We start from the raw sequence: 17,968 nt of genomic DNA, 5'->3' as shown, positions 1-17,968 counted from the left end.
CAGGGTAGGTGTTGCCCACAAAAGTCCGTTTCCTATATTGTGCAGAACAGACCTCCTGATAAGATGGCATCTGCAGGAGGCCCTCACCTGCAGAGCGCAGTGATCGGCTGGGTATATAAGGGGTAAGACGGTCTTTCAGGCATCCTGGTTCCGAGCTGTACAGGGCTTTGTACACCAAAACTAGAACCTTGAACTTGGCCCGGTAGCAAATGGGCAGCCAGTGCAGTTCTTTCAGCAGCAGGGTGACATGTTGGCGATACCGTGCCCCAGTAAGCAGTCTTGCTGCCGCCTTTTTCACCAGTTGCAGCTTCCGGACCAACCTCAAGGTCAGCCCCACATAGAGCGCATAGAGGAAGGCTGGGGTATAAATAAAATAATAACTAACTAACTAAATAAATAAAATAAACATCCAAGGCCTTCCTCCGAGGGAAGGTGGGAGTCTGTCAACAAGGGAGAGGGCCTTCTCAGTGGTGGCCCCCAAATTATGGAATGATTGTGGTGATGTGTGCTTGGCGCCAATAGTGTTATCTTTTCGGCTGCAGGTCAACACTTTCCTCTCCTCCCAAGCATTTTAGCACGTGTTTTTAAATTGTTTTTTAAAAATGTGTTTTTAAATTTGTGTATTTGTTTTTAATGTTTTTAATTGTGGTAAACTGCCGAGAGAGTTTCGGCTATGGGGCGGTATACAAATGCAATCAATCAATCAATCAATCAATCAATATTAGAGCAACCCAGTTTCTTCTTAATTTCTCATTTCTGCATAAAATATTTTGTAGTTGCCTGAAAATGTCCCATTCCCATCCATTTTAATTCACTCACGCCAACTATTGTAATGTTAATGCATTCCATTTTTTGCTTGACAATTTCTAACTTTCCCTGGTTCATGCTTCTCACATTCCATGTTCCTATTGTGTGCGTCATACAACTCTGGACTCTCCTTTCACAACTGTGCGCATCAGCCTCTGGGCTTCCTTTTGGCTTTGACCCAGCTGCATCATTAGTCACAGCGCTACTCGTACTTGTCCTTTGTTTTTCCCCAGTAGCTCGATGAGTTCCTTCTGACCTGGGGTCTCATCTTCCAGCACTGTCTTGTGTTGCAGGTAACAGGGGCTAACACTTTGGGAGAGAAGGACGGGATGCCAACTGCCCTCTGGCAGTGGAAAGGGCCATGTTCCTGTCAGACAGGATCCATTCTAGGTTTGTAAATTCCAGCTGTGCATAAATACTTGGTTGTTCACCTTAAATGGAGAAACAAGAGAGCAGTTTTTTGCTACAACTGTCTCTCTCTGTGTCTCTTTTCACAACCTGTTACCAAGCACCTACTGCTAGACTAACTACATACGAAGCCTCGAGCTTTGACATTTAGACTGTGATATCAACAGAGCTCTCAGAAATATGTTTTCAAAGTACAACTCATAATATATTCACAGGATTTTATCACATTTCCTTTTCATTCCATCAGGATTCATCTGGAAGGGAGAACCATCTGAAGTATCAGTGGAAAAAGCTGAGGAGCAGGTTCAGGAGCAGAAACTGAGGAGTGAAGATGGAGCAGAGACAAGAGGAGAGACAAACTCACACAGGAGACAAACATTATACATGCTTGGAGTGTGGAAAGAGCTTCAGTCGGAGTGGAACCCTTACTTTGCATCAGAGAACTCATACAGGCCACAAACCTAATAAATGTTTGGAGTGTGGAAAGAGCTTCAGGTGGCGTAGCGACCTTACTTCGCATCAAAGATGTCACACAGGAGACAAACCTTATACATGCTTGGAGTGTGGGAAGAGCTTCAGTCACAGTAGCACCCTTACTTCGCATCAAGGAACTCACAGAGGAGACAAACCTTATAAATGTTTGGAGTGTGGAAAGAGCTTCAGTCGGAATGGAACCCTTACTTTGCATCAAAGAACTCACACAGGAGACAAACCTTATACCTGCTTGGAGTGTGAAAAGAGCTTCAGTCGCAGTAGCACCCTTACTTCGCATCAGAGAACTCATACAGGGCACAAACCTTATACATGCTTGGAGTGTGGAAAGAGCTTCAGTCAGAGTAGTGCCCTTACTTCGCATCAAAGAACTCACACAGGAGATAAACCTTATCAATGTTTGGAGTGTGGAAAGAGCTTCAGTCGGAGTGGAACCCTTACTTTGCATCAAAGAACTCACACAGGAGACAAACCTTATACCTGCTTGGAGTGTGGAAAGAGCTTCAGTCAGAGTAGCACCCTTAGTTCGCATCAAAGAACTCACACAGGAGACAAACCGTATCAATGCTTTGAGTGTGAAAAGAGCTTCAGTGACTGTAGCTCCCTTACTTCGCATCAAAGATCTCACACAGGAAACAAACCTTATCAATGCTTTGAGTGTGGAAAGAGCTTCAGTCGGAGTGGAACCCTAACTCTACATCAAATAACTCACACAGGAGACAAACCTTATAAATGTTTGGAGTGTGGAAAGAGCTTCAGTCACAGTAGCACCCTTACTTCGCATCAAAGATGTCACACAGGAAACAAACCTTATAAATGCTTGGAGTGTGGAAAGAGCTCCTGTTGGAGTAGCTACCTTACTTCGCATCAAAGAACTCACACAGGAGACAAACCTTATAAATGCTTGGAGTGTGGAATGAGCTTCAGTTGGAGTGGAACCCTTACTTCACATCAAAGAACTCACACAGGAGACAAACCTTATACCTGCTTGGAGTGTGGAAAGTGCTTCAGTCAGAGTAGCACCCTTACTTCACATCAAAGAACTCACACAGGAGACAAACCTTATCAATGCTTTGAGTGTGAAAAGAGGTTCAGTGACAGTAGCTCCCTTACTTCACATCAAAAATGTCACACAGGAAACAAACCTTATAAATGCTTGGAGTGTGGAAAGAGCTTCAGTCACAGTAGCAACCTTACTTCGCATCAAAGAACTCACACAGGAGACAAACCTTATAAATGTTTGGAGTGTGGAAAGAGCTTCAGTCACAGTAGCACCCTTACTTCGCATCAAAGAACTCACACAGGAGACAAACCTTATAAATGCTTGGAGTGTGGAAAGAGCTTCAGTCACAGTAGCACCCTTACTTCGCATCAAAGATCTCACACAGGAGACAAACCTTATCAATGCTTGGAGTGTGGAAAGAGCTTCAGTCAGAGTAGCACCCTTACTTCGCATCAAAGATCTCACACAGGAGACAAACCTTATCAATGCTTTGAGTGTGAAAAGAGCTTCAGTGACAGTAGCTCCCTTACTTCGCATCAAAGATGTCACACAGGAAACAAACCTTATCAATGCTTTGAGTGTTGAAAGAGCTTCAGTTGGAGTGGAACCATAACTTTTGCATCAAAGAACTCACACAGGAGACAAACCTTATAAATGTTTGGAGTGTGGAAAGAGCTTCAGTGACAGTAGCTCCCTTACTTCGCATCAAAGATGTCATACAGGAGACAAACCTTATCAATGCTTTGAGTGTGGAAAGAGTTTCAGTTGGAGTAGCAACCTTACTTCGCATCAGAGAACTCACACAGAAGACAAACTTTATCAATGTTTGGAGTATGGAAAGAGCTTCAGGTGGTGTAGCCACCTTACTTCTCATCAAAGAACTCACACAGGAGACAAGCCTTATAAATGCTTGGAGTGTGGAAAGAGCTTCAGGTGTAGTAGCAAACTTAATTTGGATCACAGAACTCATACAGGGAACAAATCTTTTACCTGCTTATAGTGTTGAAAGACCTTTCGTCAGAATGACTACCTTCAGGCACATCAAAGGATCCAATCAAGGAAAGAGATGTATAAATGCATTGAATGTGAAAAAAGCTTTAAGCAGAGTTCTACTCTTTCTGTGCATCAAAGGATCCATGCAGGAAATCCAGGCTACCAACAGAGGGGTTTTGCCTTTTGCAGAGATGGGTGAGCACCTATGATGGATGCTGAGGCCAAGGTGGCCGCAGAAACCAAAATGACCTCTCAGTTGTCTAGTTTTTCCCCATCATATTCCCACCCTGGCAGTTTCTAGCTGCCAAATTCAATAATCAATTAATGACATTTCCTACATTACTTTATCTACTTCCTGTAGATCCTCCCCCTCTGTCATTTTTACCTCCTTGTGCATCATTCGAACATCGTTTTTTGTGATAGACTTAGTAGTCTTTGTCTCACATTGTCTAATGCAACATAACACCAGCTGGACTATTACATATATATGAGGAAACTTAATCCGGTTATAACATAATTTAGTAGATGTTTTACTCTGCCTCCTCCATCTGTAGTGAGCAAATAGTCCAACACCATCCTGATTTGGAGAACCGTTTTTCTTATTTGCGTTTGGGTTGCTGGTAAGATATTTATAGCCACAGAGGCCATAGGGAGAGCTTCTTTTTTCTCATCTGCAGGAATTTCTACTAAAGATTGAAGTCTCAAAACTCCAGAACCTACAGTGGCCGTGCCAGCCAAGGGCAGGAAAGACCACCCTACTACTGAGCCCATCGTTAAGGGCCTGCGGTTTTCTATGACTCATTGTGCAGAGCGGCGAACAGGTTTTGTTTTTTCTCTTTTCTCTCGGATTGGTGAGGCTCTCTTGTTCCTGATTCTACCAACTGGGAGTACCTGAGTGACCCTGACAGCTGGTATAAGCCAGGCAACATAGCAGGAGTCAATCCAATATTTGGCAATACTTTATAGGCTTTATCCCCAGAACAATAATGTTCAACTAGAGCTTCCCATGGGCCTTTGTGGAAGAGGGAAAGACCAGCTTTTCCATGGTTGAATGTACTACCATCACCTGGATCATAAGAACATAAGAAGAGCCTGCTGGATCAGGCCAGTGGCCCATCCAGTCCAGCATCCTGTTCTCACAGTGGCCAACCAGGTGCCTGGGGGAAGCCCGCAAGCAGGACCCTAGTGCAAGAACACTCTCCCCTCCTGAGACTTCCGGCAACTGGTTTTCAGAAGCATGCTGCCTCTGACTAGGGTGGCAGAGCACAGCCATCATGGCTAGTAGCCATTGATAGCCCTGTCCTCCATAAATTTGTCTAATCTTCTTTTAAAGCCATCCAAGCTGGTGGCCATTACTGCATCTTGTGGGAGCAAATTCCATAGTTTAACTATGCGCTGAGTAAAGAAGTTCTAGTATTATGAGAGAGGGAGAAGAACTTTTCTCTGTCCACTTTCTCTATGCCATGCATACTTTTATACACTTCTATCATGTCTCCTCTGACCCGCCTCTGACCCGTTGGCATAACAGGATAGAGAGTGCCCTTGTTTAGGGAGATATTTTACTATCCTACCTGCGTCTATATTTTTAAGCATGTTTTTTCTTTTTATGTATTTGGGCTTTGAGGAATTTCTCTAAAAAGATAGCAATAATTTTTAAAACTCTGCAGGCCAAATGCAGAATTCACCACAAAGCCAAGAAATGTTTTTTTTTAGATTCTTCTTCCTCTACATTGTCTTCCATGAGAATCAAATGTGTATGGTTTGATCTCAAACCTACAGAATTTGATAACATGATTCTGAAGAAGTGGGTTCAGCAGCAGTCTCAGCAAAAAAAGTTTCTCTGTGCTGACTGTGAACCCATTCCCCCCAAAAGATCTTGCAGAACGTTTCTACATTTATTACTCTGGGTACACCCATTTCTTCAAAGTTTATTTTCGGATATGCTTTGTGCAAGTTTTGAATCCCTAACTTGACCTTAATTTTAAGCATTTTTCTAAGGTTCATTACTCCTCACAAACTGGCAAATCTGAATCTTTAACTACTATTTTGCAATCTGGGTTTGAACAGATTTGAAGGCAAAATGTAGTATCTTGTGCATGATGTAATTTTCAAGCCTTTGGTCAGCATACCTTAATTTTCTAATGTAAACCTGTTTAGCACACCTTTGAATCCCACCAGTTATCACATTCTGTAAACAGACAATAGTGAATTTACGTAAAAAGGAGACCAATTCTGCATCACTATGTTGGTTGGCCCAGCCTGATATATTCCAAGACAGGAACGAAATTAAAAATTACACACTTCTTTGCCACTCGTACACAGAAGTGCCTTGAGGAGTCCTTTGTTAACAAACATCCCCTCCCCCTTGACTGGTCCTTTTCTCTCAAGGATAATATCCAGTGGAAATTGGGAGAATCTCCCTCTTTAAGTCTAGCTGACGAAATTGAGTTAGCGAAGAGCTTTGACTTTGAGTTCAAAGAAACAGGCCACTCATCATCTGGCTCTCTAAAGACCACAATGCACGAGGAGCCCCAGGATGTCATTAAGGTCCAGACAGGAGAGTGCTCATCTAATGTACCAGCAACTCATCTTCCGTCGTCAGAACAAAAGCTTATCCAGGATAAGGTATCTTTGTCGAATTCCCTCCATGAAAAGGACATGAACAGAGGCAATTCCTCTAACATCTGCTCAGCCCCTCCTTGTTCAACAGATCAAGTCGATCAGCTAGAGGTGGGGCCCCCTCTTGTGGGCTGGCTCTTTATGCTGGCGGGTGAGATGGAGAAGGTGAAAGATTTTCTGAAAATAACCAACTCTTAACAACTTTAGTCAAGCTCCATTCTCAACCTGCAGCTGACCCTCTGTTTTTGAAACAAACAGCGCCTTTGTCTATTGAGATCAAGCCCCCTCCACCGAAGGAAAACTTTCGTCGGACCAAGAAAAATAAACGAGATACTACTTTGAAGAAGAGTAAAAACCGTAAAAGTCAAAAACCGGGACGAGGTTCCAAAATGAATTTTAAGCCCTTGTTTGATCTATTGCATAAGGTTCCATCTCCGCCTAAGGAGAAAGAGACCGTATTACCTTCCAAATCCATCCGTATGAGAGATATGGCAGTCCAAAAGGAGACACATCCCTTTCCCTGTTCCCCCATTCCTTCCTTGACTCCAGCCTCCCTGTCCCCCTTAGGCATGCAGGTTAGCCATTTGCCCTTTCAAGATCCGTGGCAGGGAGTTTTGTGACAGGAGAAGGGATTGAAGTCTCTCCCACAGATGCAATCTCCTAGAGTGCCAGGATGGAATCTTGTACTAAATCCAAGTCAACTGGCTTTTATTAACTTCCCTAAACCTAGGGGTTTAATATAACAGCTTGCACGAAAAAAAACACTTCGTCAATATCTTAAAGGAACTCCCCTCCCTAAATATACATATACAGGATATTGTATTAGTGGAGTACCTTTACTATGATGACATTAGAGCAAGGGCGGTGGTTACTTTCTCTTCACCCATAATAGTATGCCACATATTGGCCCAGAAGGATCGATTGCTTAAATGGAGTATTGTGCCTGTACGACTTTTTGAAAACAGAGCCAAGCGCGTGGACCTCCTCCCACAGCAGAAGTCGTACTCTACACAGGAGGCCCTATGACCTCAGGGTCCACTCATAGACTTGGAGGTCCCAGAGGGAAACTCATCGAACGGAGTCCCTTAGTCCTGAATTTTACAAGGGAAGCCGCCTGACCTGCAACATTTGGGGCAACCCCGGGACAGTCAGCCGACCTGCCTACTTGATAATGATGAACTGGCCCTGCTCCACTCTTTGGGAGTGTTACCTCTAGGTGGCTGGCTAGAAATACTACAAAGATTGGAGCAGTTACAAGCTCATCTTTTAAACATCCATGAGAGGGAACTAATTACACCCTCTATAGAGGGTGATCCCACAGAGAAAGGGGGGGAAGAGGAGTCAGGTCTGCCGACTACAGGGAAAGGAGCTCTTCCCGCAATACAAGGGAACATAAGGAATTATATTGTAACATCTAACCTCCCTACTGCTACCCCAGTCGAACCACACCAACCATGGGCCACAAGAGCTAGAACTAGCAATATTTTTTCTCTCCTCATTGGATCTAAGCACTTGTCTCCCCAGGAGACCGAATTGCCCTCCGCTAAGTGCCCTTACAACCCTTCTTTTACTTACTTAACTACTAGGGGAGCGAGTGTAATCGACTATATATTTGTGTCCAATAACTTACTTACAGAAGTGTTAAGTTTTGATGTTATCAATAGGGTGGAAAGTGACCACTTTCCTCTCTCAATGTGAATGAGGCTTTTACTTCCAATCGCCCCCCCGCCACAATTAAGTTTGGAAGGTATTCACCTATCTGAACAAAGTGTGTGCTGGTCTGCCTCCCTGTGCTCCTCTATTTCGAATTTCCTATCTAGTAATCTTTCTGTAACCACCAGACAAGCAATACTCATATCCGATTCAGATGTTCTGCAGGCATACCAATCAATGGTATCCTTTATGAGACCCACGTTGTCCTCGAACAAACAATTGAGGGGCTGTGGGCCTCTGAATAACGGGTGGCATGACCGTGAATGCAAATTAGCCAAACACCGGCTGGCAAATTATGCCCGTCGCGCAACGAGATAATCGGATAATTTTGAGCGCACGCATCTTGTCCTTTTGCGTGCCTCGTATAAGTCATTATTAAAATGGAAAAAAGAACTATATTCTATCTCCCGGTGGCAACTACTAGACCAGGCAGTAGCAAAAAAAAATGAGCGACCGTTCTGGGATCAGGTGGCCAAAGGGATGCGTACAACAGGCTCCCTCAGCCCTTGCCAGATCACTGCTGCCACCTGGTATACACACTTTAGTAGGCTTTATGCGATGCCCACTGAAATCTCTGTGGCCCCTTCACAATGGGTCTTCTCTTTGCCTACATGGCCCCCAGTCTCGGCCTGTCAAATTAAAACACTTCTGTCTACATTGAGATTGGGTAAAGCTCCGGGTGAGGATATGCTCCCCCCTGAAATTTTTTTAAATTTCCCGGACTGGTGGGCACCCATATTAGCCAAATTGTTTACACAAATAAATAATACAGGCATTTTTCCGATGGGATGAAAGCAAAGTATAATCATTCCCATATATAAGAAAGGCGAGAGACTGGACCCTAATAATTACCGCCCATCAGTCTGCTAGATACAGCAGTGAAATTGTACTCTAAATACCTGTTATCTAAATTTGAAGAGTGGGAAGCCGCTAATCGGGTCATTTCCCCGGAACAAGACGGTTTTCGTAAAGGTCAAAGCACGATGGACCGCTGCTTTACCTTATACTATATCGGCCCTATGAAACATCTATACGCGGCCTTCGTGGATTTGGTGGCGGCCTTTGACTCTATAGATAGAGCAAGGTTGTGGGCCAAACTGGCCAAAACTAATATAGACAAGCGTCTTCTCTTCCTCATCGGAGAACTATACACTGACAACAGTGCTAGAGTTAGGGTGGGCCTTTCTGGCACCCTTACAGACTCCATCGTTACTAATAAGGGAGTTAAACAGGGTTGCCTCTTGGCCCCATCTCTAGTTAATTTCTACCTTAACGAAATAACCTCTGAATTGGCCGGCCCTGATTTCTTTCCTCCCGCCCTTCAAAACAGGAAAGTGTTAATTCTCTTATATGCTGATGACATGATCCTGTTGTCCATTACACGTGTTGGCCTAAGGAGATTGCTTAGGAAATGCAGCGCTTATTGTGCAATAGAAAACCTCCAGATCAGTTATTCCAAAACCAAAGTTATGGTTTTTGGTAAAAGGCATAGAAATTTTTCCTGGACTATAGATGGCCACCCGATGGAGCAATGTCATGCTTTTAAGTACCTGGGTATTTATTTCCAGGATAATCTTTCCTGGAAAAAACATATAAACAATACTAAAAAAACAGCATTAAGATCCTGTGGGGCTATCTTGAGCTTCTAGAGAAGAGTAGGAGGCAATTTAGTCCTCCCAGCCCTAAAAATTTATACAAAGTTCTTCCCCAGATTATATATGGTGCACCTGTTTGGGGATGGGAAAGTTCCATCTTGTCCTCCCTTGAGACAATTCAAACCAGTTTTTTTTTAGAAAACTCCTCCGCCTCCCCCCAGGCACGCCGGCAGCATTACTCCGAGCAGAACTTGGCCTCCCCCAAATTAGAGCCCGTGCTCATTATACCCTGCTCAATTTCTGGGAATCTTTAAAAAACGCTTCTACCAAACTCTCAAAAATCTGCTATGACCAGGCATTAAATGATCGTTTTTCGTGCTCCAGAATAGCAAGCCTATATCACTTGTACCACATAACAACCCCGGATTTACTCATCTCGAACCGAGTTAAGTTGAAAGATGCCATTTTTCAACACTGCTTCTGGATTGATCATCTGGCCATTCATAATTCCAAATTTTCAAGGTGGTATGGAGCAATTAAGTCGGATCATCAGAGGGCTAGTTACGTGTCCTATCCTATGCCAACAAACTTTAGACACGCATTTACCGCCCTAAGGTTCCAGACAGTGCTGACGGCGGTCTTGTTAGGCTGCTATAGCCAGATCCCTTGGCCACAGCAATTATGTATTTGTGGAGCAGAGGTGGCCGAAGATCTGCCCCATTGCTTGCTGGATTGCCCATTATATGCCCACCCGAGAGCTAAATTCCTTGATGGTTTGTTGTTACAACAGGGAACTTTGCAAGAAATCATGGTCCGTCTCTTATTGGACCAGGACCCATTAGTCACACACAGAGTAGTCCTCTTTGCCTTTGCTGCCCAAAAGCTACGGGCGAAGTATGCTGAAGTTTTGCTAACCAATCCTTAGTGAGTAGTATCATGGATATGTACTTTTTATCTGTTTTAAATGCTGATATTTTTATTTTTTTTATACTGTAAATTTTATAATGTATATTGCAAAGGCCTACGGCTAGGCAATAAACTTTGACTATGACTATGAGTTATCACATTCTGTGTTTCTTTAGAACTTAGAGAAACTAACTTGCCAAATATGTTGGTGTTCTTTGTTGCCATTTGGTTTCTGCTCACAGATCTTCTTTTTGAGCAACTAGCCAAAAATTGTGTGATGTTCATGGTAATAAGTATGATGTGCAGCAGGCCCTCCCTTAGCATGTGCGGGGCCCGGGGCAAAAGCATAGTTGCCCCCCCACACATTCTTTCTCTCTCTCTCTCTATCCTTTCCTCCAGGTAGCGGTGGAGGCTTTGTATTGGGGCTGCTAGGAGCTTACGGCTGTGGCTCCCTTTTTTGCAGCCTTTGTTGACGGCAGCGGCAGCGGCTTTGTATTTTTCAGCTTTGGCTCCCTTTTTTGCAGCCTTTGTTGTAGATTCGCTTAGCGTTTCTCGCTGCGAGGTTTTCTCCTTCCCGGCTCGCTACCGCGGCTGTCAGGACACCGCCGCTGCACCTCTTCTTCCCGGCTCCTTTCTACACTCCTCAGCTTGATATTGCGGCCGTGAGGAGGACATGGCTGCTGCTTTTATATGCAGATCGCCAAGCACGGGGCCCCCCTAAAGTGCGGGGGCCGGGGCAACTGCCCCACTTTCTGGTGCCTAGGGGCGGCTCTGATGTGCAGAATGGTGTGGTGTGGAGATGTCACCTACAGGAGTCTTCCTTTTATTCTCAGCATATTTGGCTTTCTGAGCTTCTCGCTTACGCTGTACCTTTGATGGCATATTGATAGTGACCTAGAAAAATAAATGAATACAGATAAGTATGTTAAAGTATTACCTAATCTAAGATGTAGGTAAAATAATAGAATGCCCCTCAGAGCAGTCAACAGACATTTCCTTCATCTATAATTTCTGGCAGTCAGTTGATATTGTTAAAATATTTGCATTTAACTGCAAATATTTGGAAAATGTATAACCTAAGTGTATGTATTGTGCCATTGTTTCTATCTGGAGTATGGAGATGGACTAATAATGTTGGAATGCTTGTTGTTGTTATGTGCCTCCAAGTCGATTATGTCTTATGGCGACCCTATGAATCAGTGACCTCCAAGAGCATCTGTCATGGACCACCCTGTTCAGATCTTGTAAATTCAGGTCTGTGGCTTCCTTGATGGAATCAATCCATCTCTTGTTTGGCCTTCCTCTTTTTCTACTCCCTTCTGTTTTTCCCAGCATTCTTATCTTTTCTAATGAATCATGTCTTCTCATTCTGTGCCCAAATATGATAACCTCAGATTCATCATTTTAGCTTCTAGTGATAGTTCTGGTTTAATTTGTTCTAACACCCAATTATTGGTCTTTTTTTGCACTCCATGGTATCCACAAAGCTCTCCTCCAACACCACATTTCAAAGGAGTTGATTTTTCTCTTGTCTGCTTTTTTCACTGTCCAACTATCACATCCATACATAGAGATCGGAAATACGATGGTCTGAATGATCCTGCCTTTAGTGTTCAGTGATACATCTTTGCATTTGAGGACCTTTTCTAGTTCTCTCATAGCTGCCCTCCCCAGTCCTAGCCTTCTTCTGATTTCTTGACTATTGTCTCCATTTTGGTTAATGATTGTGCCAAGGTATTCATAATCCTTGACAAGTTCAATGACCTTATTGTCAATAGTAAAGTTGCATAAATCTTCTGTTGTCATTACTTTAGTCTTTTTGACGTTCAGCTGTAGTCCTGCTTTTGTGCTTTCTCCTTTCACTTTCATCAGCATTCGTTTCAAATCATTACTGGTTTCTGCTAGTAGTATGGTATCATCTGCATATATTAAATTATTGATATTTCTCCCTCCAATTTTCACACCTCCTTCATCTTGGTCCAATCCTGCTTTCCATATGATATGTTCTGCGTACAGATTAAATAAATAGGTTGATAAAATACACCCCTGTCTCACACCCTTTCCGATGGGGAACCAATTGGTTTTTCCATATTCTGGCCTTACAGTAGCCTCTTGTGCAGAGTATAGGTTGCGCATCAGGACAATCAGATGCTGTGGCACCCCCATTTCTTTTAAAGCATTCCATAGTTTTTCATGATCTACACAGTCAAAGGCTTTGCTGTAATCTCCAAAGCACAGGGTGATTTTCTTCTGAAATTCCTTGGACCGTTCCATTATCCAACATATGTTTGCAATATAATCTCTGGTGCCTCTTCCCTTTCTAAGTCCAGCTTGGACGTCTGGCATTTCTCGCTCCATATACGGCAAGAGCCTTTGTTGTAGAATCTTGAGCATTACTTGCATGGGATATTAAGACGATAGTTCAGTAACTACTGCATTCCCTGGGATACCCTTTCTTTGAAAGTGGGATGTATATGGAACGCTTCCAGTCTGAGGGCCATTGTTTAGTTTTCCATATTTCTTGACAGATTTTAGTCAGAATTTGGACTGATTCAGTCTCAGTAGCCTGTAGCAACTCTATTGGTATGCCATCTATTCCTGGTGATTTCTTTCTTCCAAGTATTTTAAGAGAAGCTTTCACCTCGCATTCTAAAATTTCTGGTTCTTCATCATATGGATACTCTGTCAATGAATCTGTCATCCTGGCATCTCTTTTATAGACTTCTGTGTATTGCTTCCATCTTCCTTTTATTTTATCTCGGTCAGTCAGTGCGTTCCCATGTTGTTTATCCAACATCCCTACTTTTGGTTTAAACTTCCCTTTCATTTCTCTGATGTTTTGGAGGAACAATGGTCATCAGGTCTTCACCTTCAAAAGAAAGCTCTTAGCATTGCAGTATTGGAACTAAAGAAAAATTGTTACAATACATTCATTTTGACGGACAGTTAACTGTCACATCACATAGTAGTTCAGAAAATTTGAAACTTAGCCAATGACTGTGTCTCTGGAGACGAAGCTAAAAATAACAACAAAAAGGCACCGCCTACATTTTGAATATAAACATATTGATTACAGTACTAATAAGGCAGAGAATTGGTCTGGTCACAGATGTGAATGTCTGGGAGGGAACTGAAACAATTTGGAATAAACTTGTTTTAAACCTAAGTCTTTTTTTTTCTGAAAAGAGAGAGATAAGAGTGGGGTTTTCTATCAAAGCCAAGAGGCGAGGCTCACAGGGGTATATTTCTGCCCTCTCTCAACCCAGTAGCAAAAAAAGCCTAGTGTATTACACTATAGTCTGATACACACACGCAGAGACGAGAGAGAATCATTTAAAGCATTTTTCTTGCATGATATGTACAAAGGTCCATTTAAAGATAAGTTTTTGTGGGAGCCTCTGTGTTCCCATACTTCATCTTTGACATCACTACTACAATCTAGACTATGAACCGTATAGTAGTGTCCTGTTCTATTGCCCGTTTGTTTGTGGTTGTATGAAGGGGGTCAAACCTTTCCTTATCATTCTACCCCATCAAATCTTAATGCCCCAAAGGACCAACGCCAGCAGAAGTCAAAGCGTGTCTCCATATTGTCCTGTTAAGGACAATCACATAGCCTTTGTACTTGAGTTTAATGGCTATACCAGTGCAGTTGCACAAGTGCAAGGGCCGTAGGATTCTCTTCAGTGGGTCCTCCAAGCATGCACTAGCTTACCTCTGTTGGTTTTCTGTTGTATCATGTTACAAAATGTGTCTTCTCACAGTTCGGTCTGCTCTGGTTAGAGTATTCTCGGTCTGTCACTGGTACTGTGTTCATACAGTGCCTGCTCTCGGGGCTCCAACAGTGGAACTAAACTCATAGTGTGCTGAGTAGGAGCCTTTTAGTTCCCACGAGCAATTGAAACATTCCGATTGGACAACCACTACTTGAATCTGACAAAACAGAAGAAGAGGCAGTGTTTCATCCCCCCTTCCCCCAAGAAATTAAATAGGGTGATAAGTAGACATAACATTAACAAGCTAACTGCATCCCAGAGTATTGAAAGAACTTGCTGGTGTACTCTCGGAACCTCTTGCCATCATCTTTGAGAAACCTTGGAGAACGGGAGAGGTGCCGGAGGATTGGAGATGGGCAAATGTCGTCCCGCTCTTTAAAAAGGGTAAAAAAAGAAGATCCGGGGAATTACTGGCCGGTCATTCTGACTTCAATACCGGGAAAGATATTAGAACGGATAATAAAAGAGTCCATTGGCAACTATCTAGATGACAATGCTGTGATTAGTAGGAGCCAGCATGGGTTTGTCAAGAAAAATCCTGTCAAACTAATCTCATCTCTTTTTTCAATCGGGTCACTAGCTTAGTAGATGGTGGAAATGCTGTAGATGTCATCTATCTAGATTTCAGCAAAGTGTTTGACAAAGTCCCCCACGACCTTTTGATTAGCAAACTGGTCAAATGCAGACTAGATGGAAATACTGTCAGGTGGATTCACAACTGGTTGGAAAACCGCCCTCAAAGAGTGGTCATCGGTGGCTCTGCTTTGGACTGGAAGGAGGTTTTGAGTGGAGTGCCACAGGGTTCTGTCCTGAGGCCGATACTCTTCAACATTTTTATCAATGACTTAGATTACGGGGTGGAGGGAAGCCTTATGAAGTTTGCGGATGATACAAAACTGGGAGGGATAGCTAACACAATGGAAGACAGGAATAAAATCCAAAGGGACCTGGATAGACTAGGAAATTGGGCTGAAATAAATAAAATGAAATTTAATAAAGACAAATGCAGGATTCTGCATTTAGGCCACAAAAACAAAATTCACGGGTACAGGATGGGAAATACCCGGCTTAGCAGTAGTGCATGTGAGAAGGACCTTGGAATTGTAGTGGATCGCAAGTTGAACATGACCCAGCAGTGTGATGCTGTGGCAAAAAAGGCAAACGCCATTTTGGGCTGCATAAACAGAGCTATAGTTTCAAGGTCAAGGGAAGTAATAGTCCAACTATATTCTGCATTAGTCAGGCCTCATCTGGAATACTGCGTTCAGTTCTGGGCACCTCATTTTAAGAAAGATATAGACAAGTTGGAGCGGGTTCAGAAGAGGGCGACGAGGATGATAGCCGGTATGGAGAACAAGTGTTATGAGGAAAGGTTGAAGGAACTTGGCATGTTCAGTCTGGTGAAGAGAAGGCTGAGGGGCGACATGATCGCACTCTTTAAGTACCTGAAGGGCTGTCACATAGAGGAGGGTACAGATTTGTTCTCTGCTGCCCCAGAGGGTAGGACTAGGTCTAATGGTTTTAAGTTGCAGGAGCGTAGATTCAGATTGGACATTAGAAGGACCTTCTTGACAGTAAGGGCAGTTCGGCAATGGAACCGACTGCCTAGGGAGGTGGTGGGATCCCCTTCGCTGGATGTCTTCAAGCAGAGGCTGGACAGCTATCTGCGGGAGATGCTCTAGCTGTGGATTTCCTGCTGTGAGCAGGGGGTTGGACTCGATGGCCTACAAGGCCCCTTCCAACTCTATGATTCTATGAAAAACAAGAGAAGATTGGAGAAATGAGGATGTAGATTACAGCAAAATCTCCCTGTGTTGCATGTTAATCAAAGACTGTTCAGTGGAAAGGTGGTTTCAGCATGGTCATGAGGAAGGATGGAGAAAACCCAGCATTTTTTCATTCTGTATCCAGGTGGAGGTTAAGGGTTTGTGGGAAAGGAAGGTATTACTTTCATTAATGCCAGGGAACAGAGACCTCCATTTCTGCTGCAGAGTTTGTTATCGATTGAACAGTACTTTGCACCATGAAATTGTAGAACAAAATTTCTGCTTCATACGAACTTTGTGCCAAAACTAGAACCACTCTCTTTGCATGAAAAGAAATAAAAATAAGGAAAAGTGGAAACCTTAGATCTGGAATTATCTGTAGTTTCTGCCACACAACACATCAAATTATCAGACCTTTAATGCTTCCTTGTATTTCAGATAAAGCAGTTTCTAGATTATACAAGAAAACATCAGGAGGACAGATGCACAGATTTGCATATCATGTTAAATATATTTTTTATGAAATCTAAAGCTGCAATCCTTAACAGGATTGCATGGGAGTAAATCCCATGGAACTCAATTAGCATGTCAATTATAGAATCATAAAATCGTAGAACAATAGAGTTGGAAGGGGTCTCTAAGGACATTGAGCCCAACCCCTTGCTCAGTGCAGGAATCCCAAGTTAAAGCATACCTGAGAAGTGGCTGCTGCTTAACTGCCTTCAGTGTTGGAGAGCCCACCACCTCCCTAGGTCATTGGTTCCATTGTCGTACCGTTGTAATAGTTAGAAAGGTTTTCTGATGTTCAATCAAAACTTGAGTCCATCATTCCTTGTCTTGCACTCTGGAATGATCGAGAAGAGATTCTGGCCCTCTTCTGTGTGACAATCTTTAAAGAAGAACGCTATCATATCTCCCCTCAATTTTCTTTTCTCTAGGCTGAAGATGTCCAGTCCTTTCAGTCTGTCGTCATAGGGCTTTGTTTCAAGTCCCCTGATCATCCTGGTTGCCCTTCTCTGAGCCTGTTCCTGTTTGTCTCCATCCTTCTTAAAGTGCAGCGTCCAGAGGGAGACACAGTACTCAAGGAGCTGAATTGCAGCAAAAGTCTAGAGGACACAATGTTGGGCACCTCTGAATGACAGAAATGTAACAGAAATGGTACCAGTCATCCTTTGCATGTTCATTTAAATAAATAAATATACAAATAAATAAATAAATCAATTTGACTGTCCTATAAGCTTAAACAACAATATCCCCCGCAAGAGCAATGGTGTAAATCACAATTATTTCTATAATGCGCAATTTATTTATGTGTTTTTAAAACAAATCATCTTTTAAAACATCTGAAAAACAAATGCAATACCCATCCCCATCCCCTTCCAATCCCCTCCTTCCCCTTCCCCCTCCTCCGCCTCCCTCTCCCTCCCCCCTTCATCCTTCCCTTGGTCAGTTTTATCTGTCTTTAGCAAGATTGAACAGAAGTCAATACCATTGAACTCTATAAGCATGCAAACAATCAAACCTGCCCTCCCCTCCCCCTTCCTTTGCCCCCCTCCAGTACGCTCCTTCCCCTTACCAGTCCCCCTCCTCCTCCCACATGGTCAGTTTTTCCTATCCTAACCAAGATTGTATAGGAGTAAATCCCATTGAACTCAATAAGCATGCAAATGATCAGACCTGCTTTCCCTTTCTCCTCTCCCTGCCTTCTCTGCTCCTCTCTTCATACTGAATTCAATAAACATGCCAATAATCAAACCTGTCCTCCCCCTCCTGCATGCTCCCATCCTAGTCCTCTCCTTTGTGTTTCCTCCCCACCCTCCTCCTCCTCTGTGGTCAGTTTCACCTATCATAAGCATGACTGCAGGGGAGTAAATCCCACTCAACTCAATA

General features: G+C 43.2%; 1 protein-coding gene across 2 annotated transcripts in view; it reads left to right on the top strand.

Moving 5' to 3' along the window:
• Positions 1–17,267, top strand: part of LOC133381666 (zinc finger protein 420-like) — a 43,520-nt gene extending 26,253 nt beyond the window's left edge. Inside the window, exon 2 of one of the 2 annotated variants that reach the window (XR_009761707.1) lies at positions 17,017–17,267. Coding sequence is in view for 1 of the 2 variants with exons in the window: in XM_061621030.1 (XP_061477014.1) it covers positions 1,547–3,295 (1,749 nt within the window). In the remaining variant the exon portion in view is untranslated. Of the gene's footprint in view, positions 1–1,462; positions 10,688–17,016 lie in introns of those variants that run through there. The other variant, XM_061621030.1, reaches the window with a different exon arrangement.
• Positions 17,268–17,968: the final 701 nt, after the last annotated feature.

The sequence above is a fragment of the Rhineura floridana genome, chromosome 3, assembly GCF_030035675.1.
Source record: "Rhineura floridana isolate rRhiFlo1 chromosome 3, rRhiFlo1.hap2, whole genome shotgun sequence".
In the NCBI taxonomy this organism is placed as follows: Eukaryota; Metazoa; Chordata; class Lepidosauria; order Squamata; family Rhineuridae; genus Rhineura; species Rhineura floridana.
This window is presented reverse-complemented; position numbering and strand designations above follow the sequence as displayed.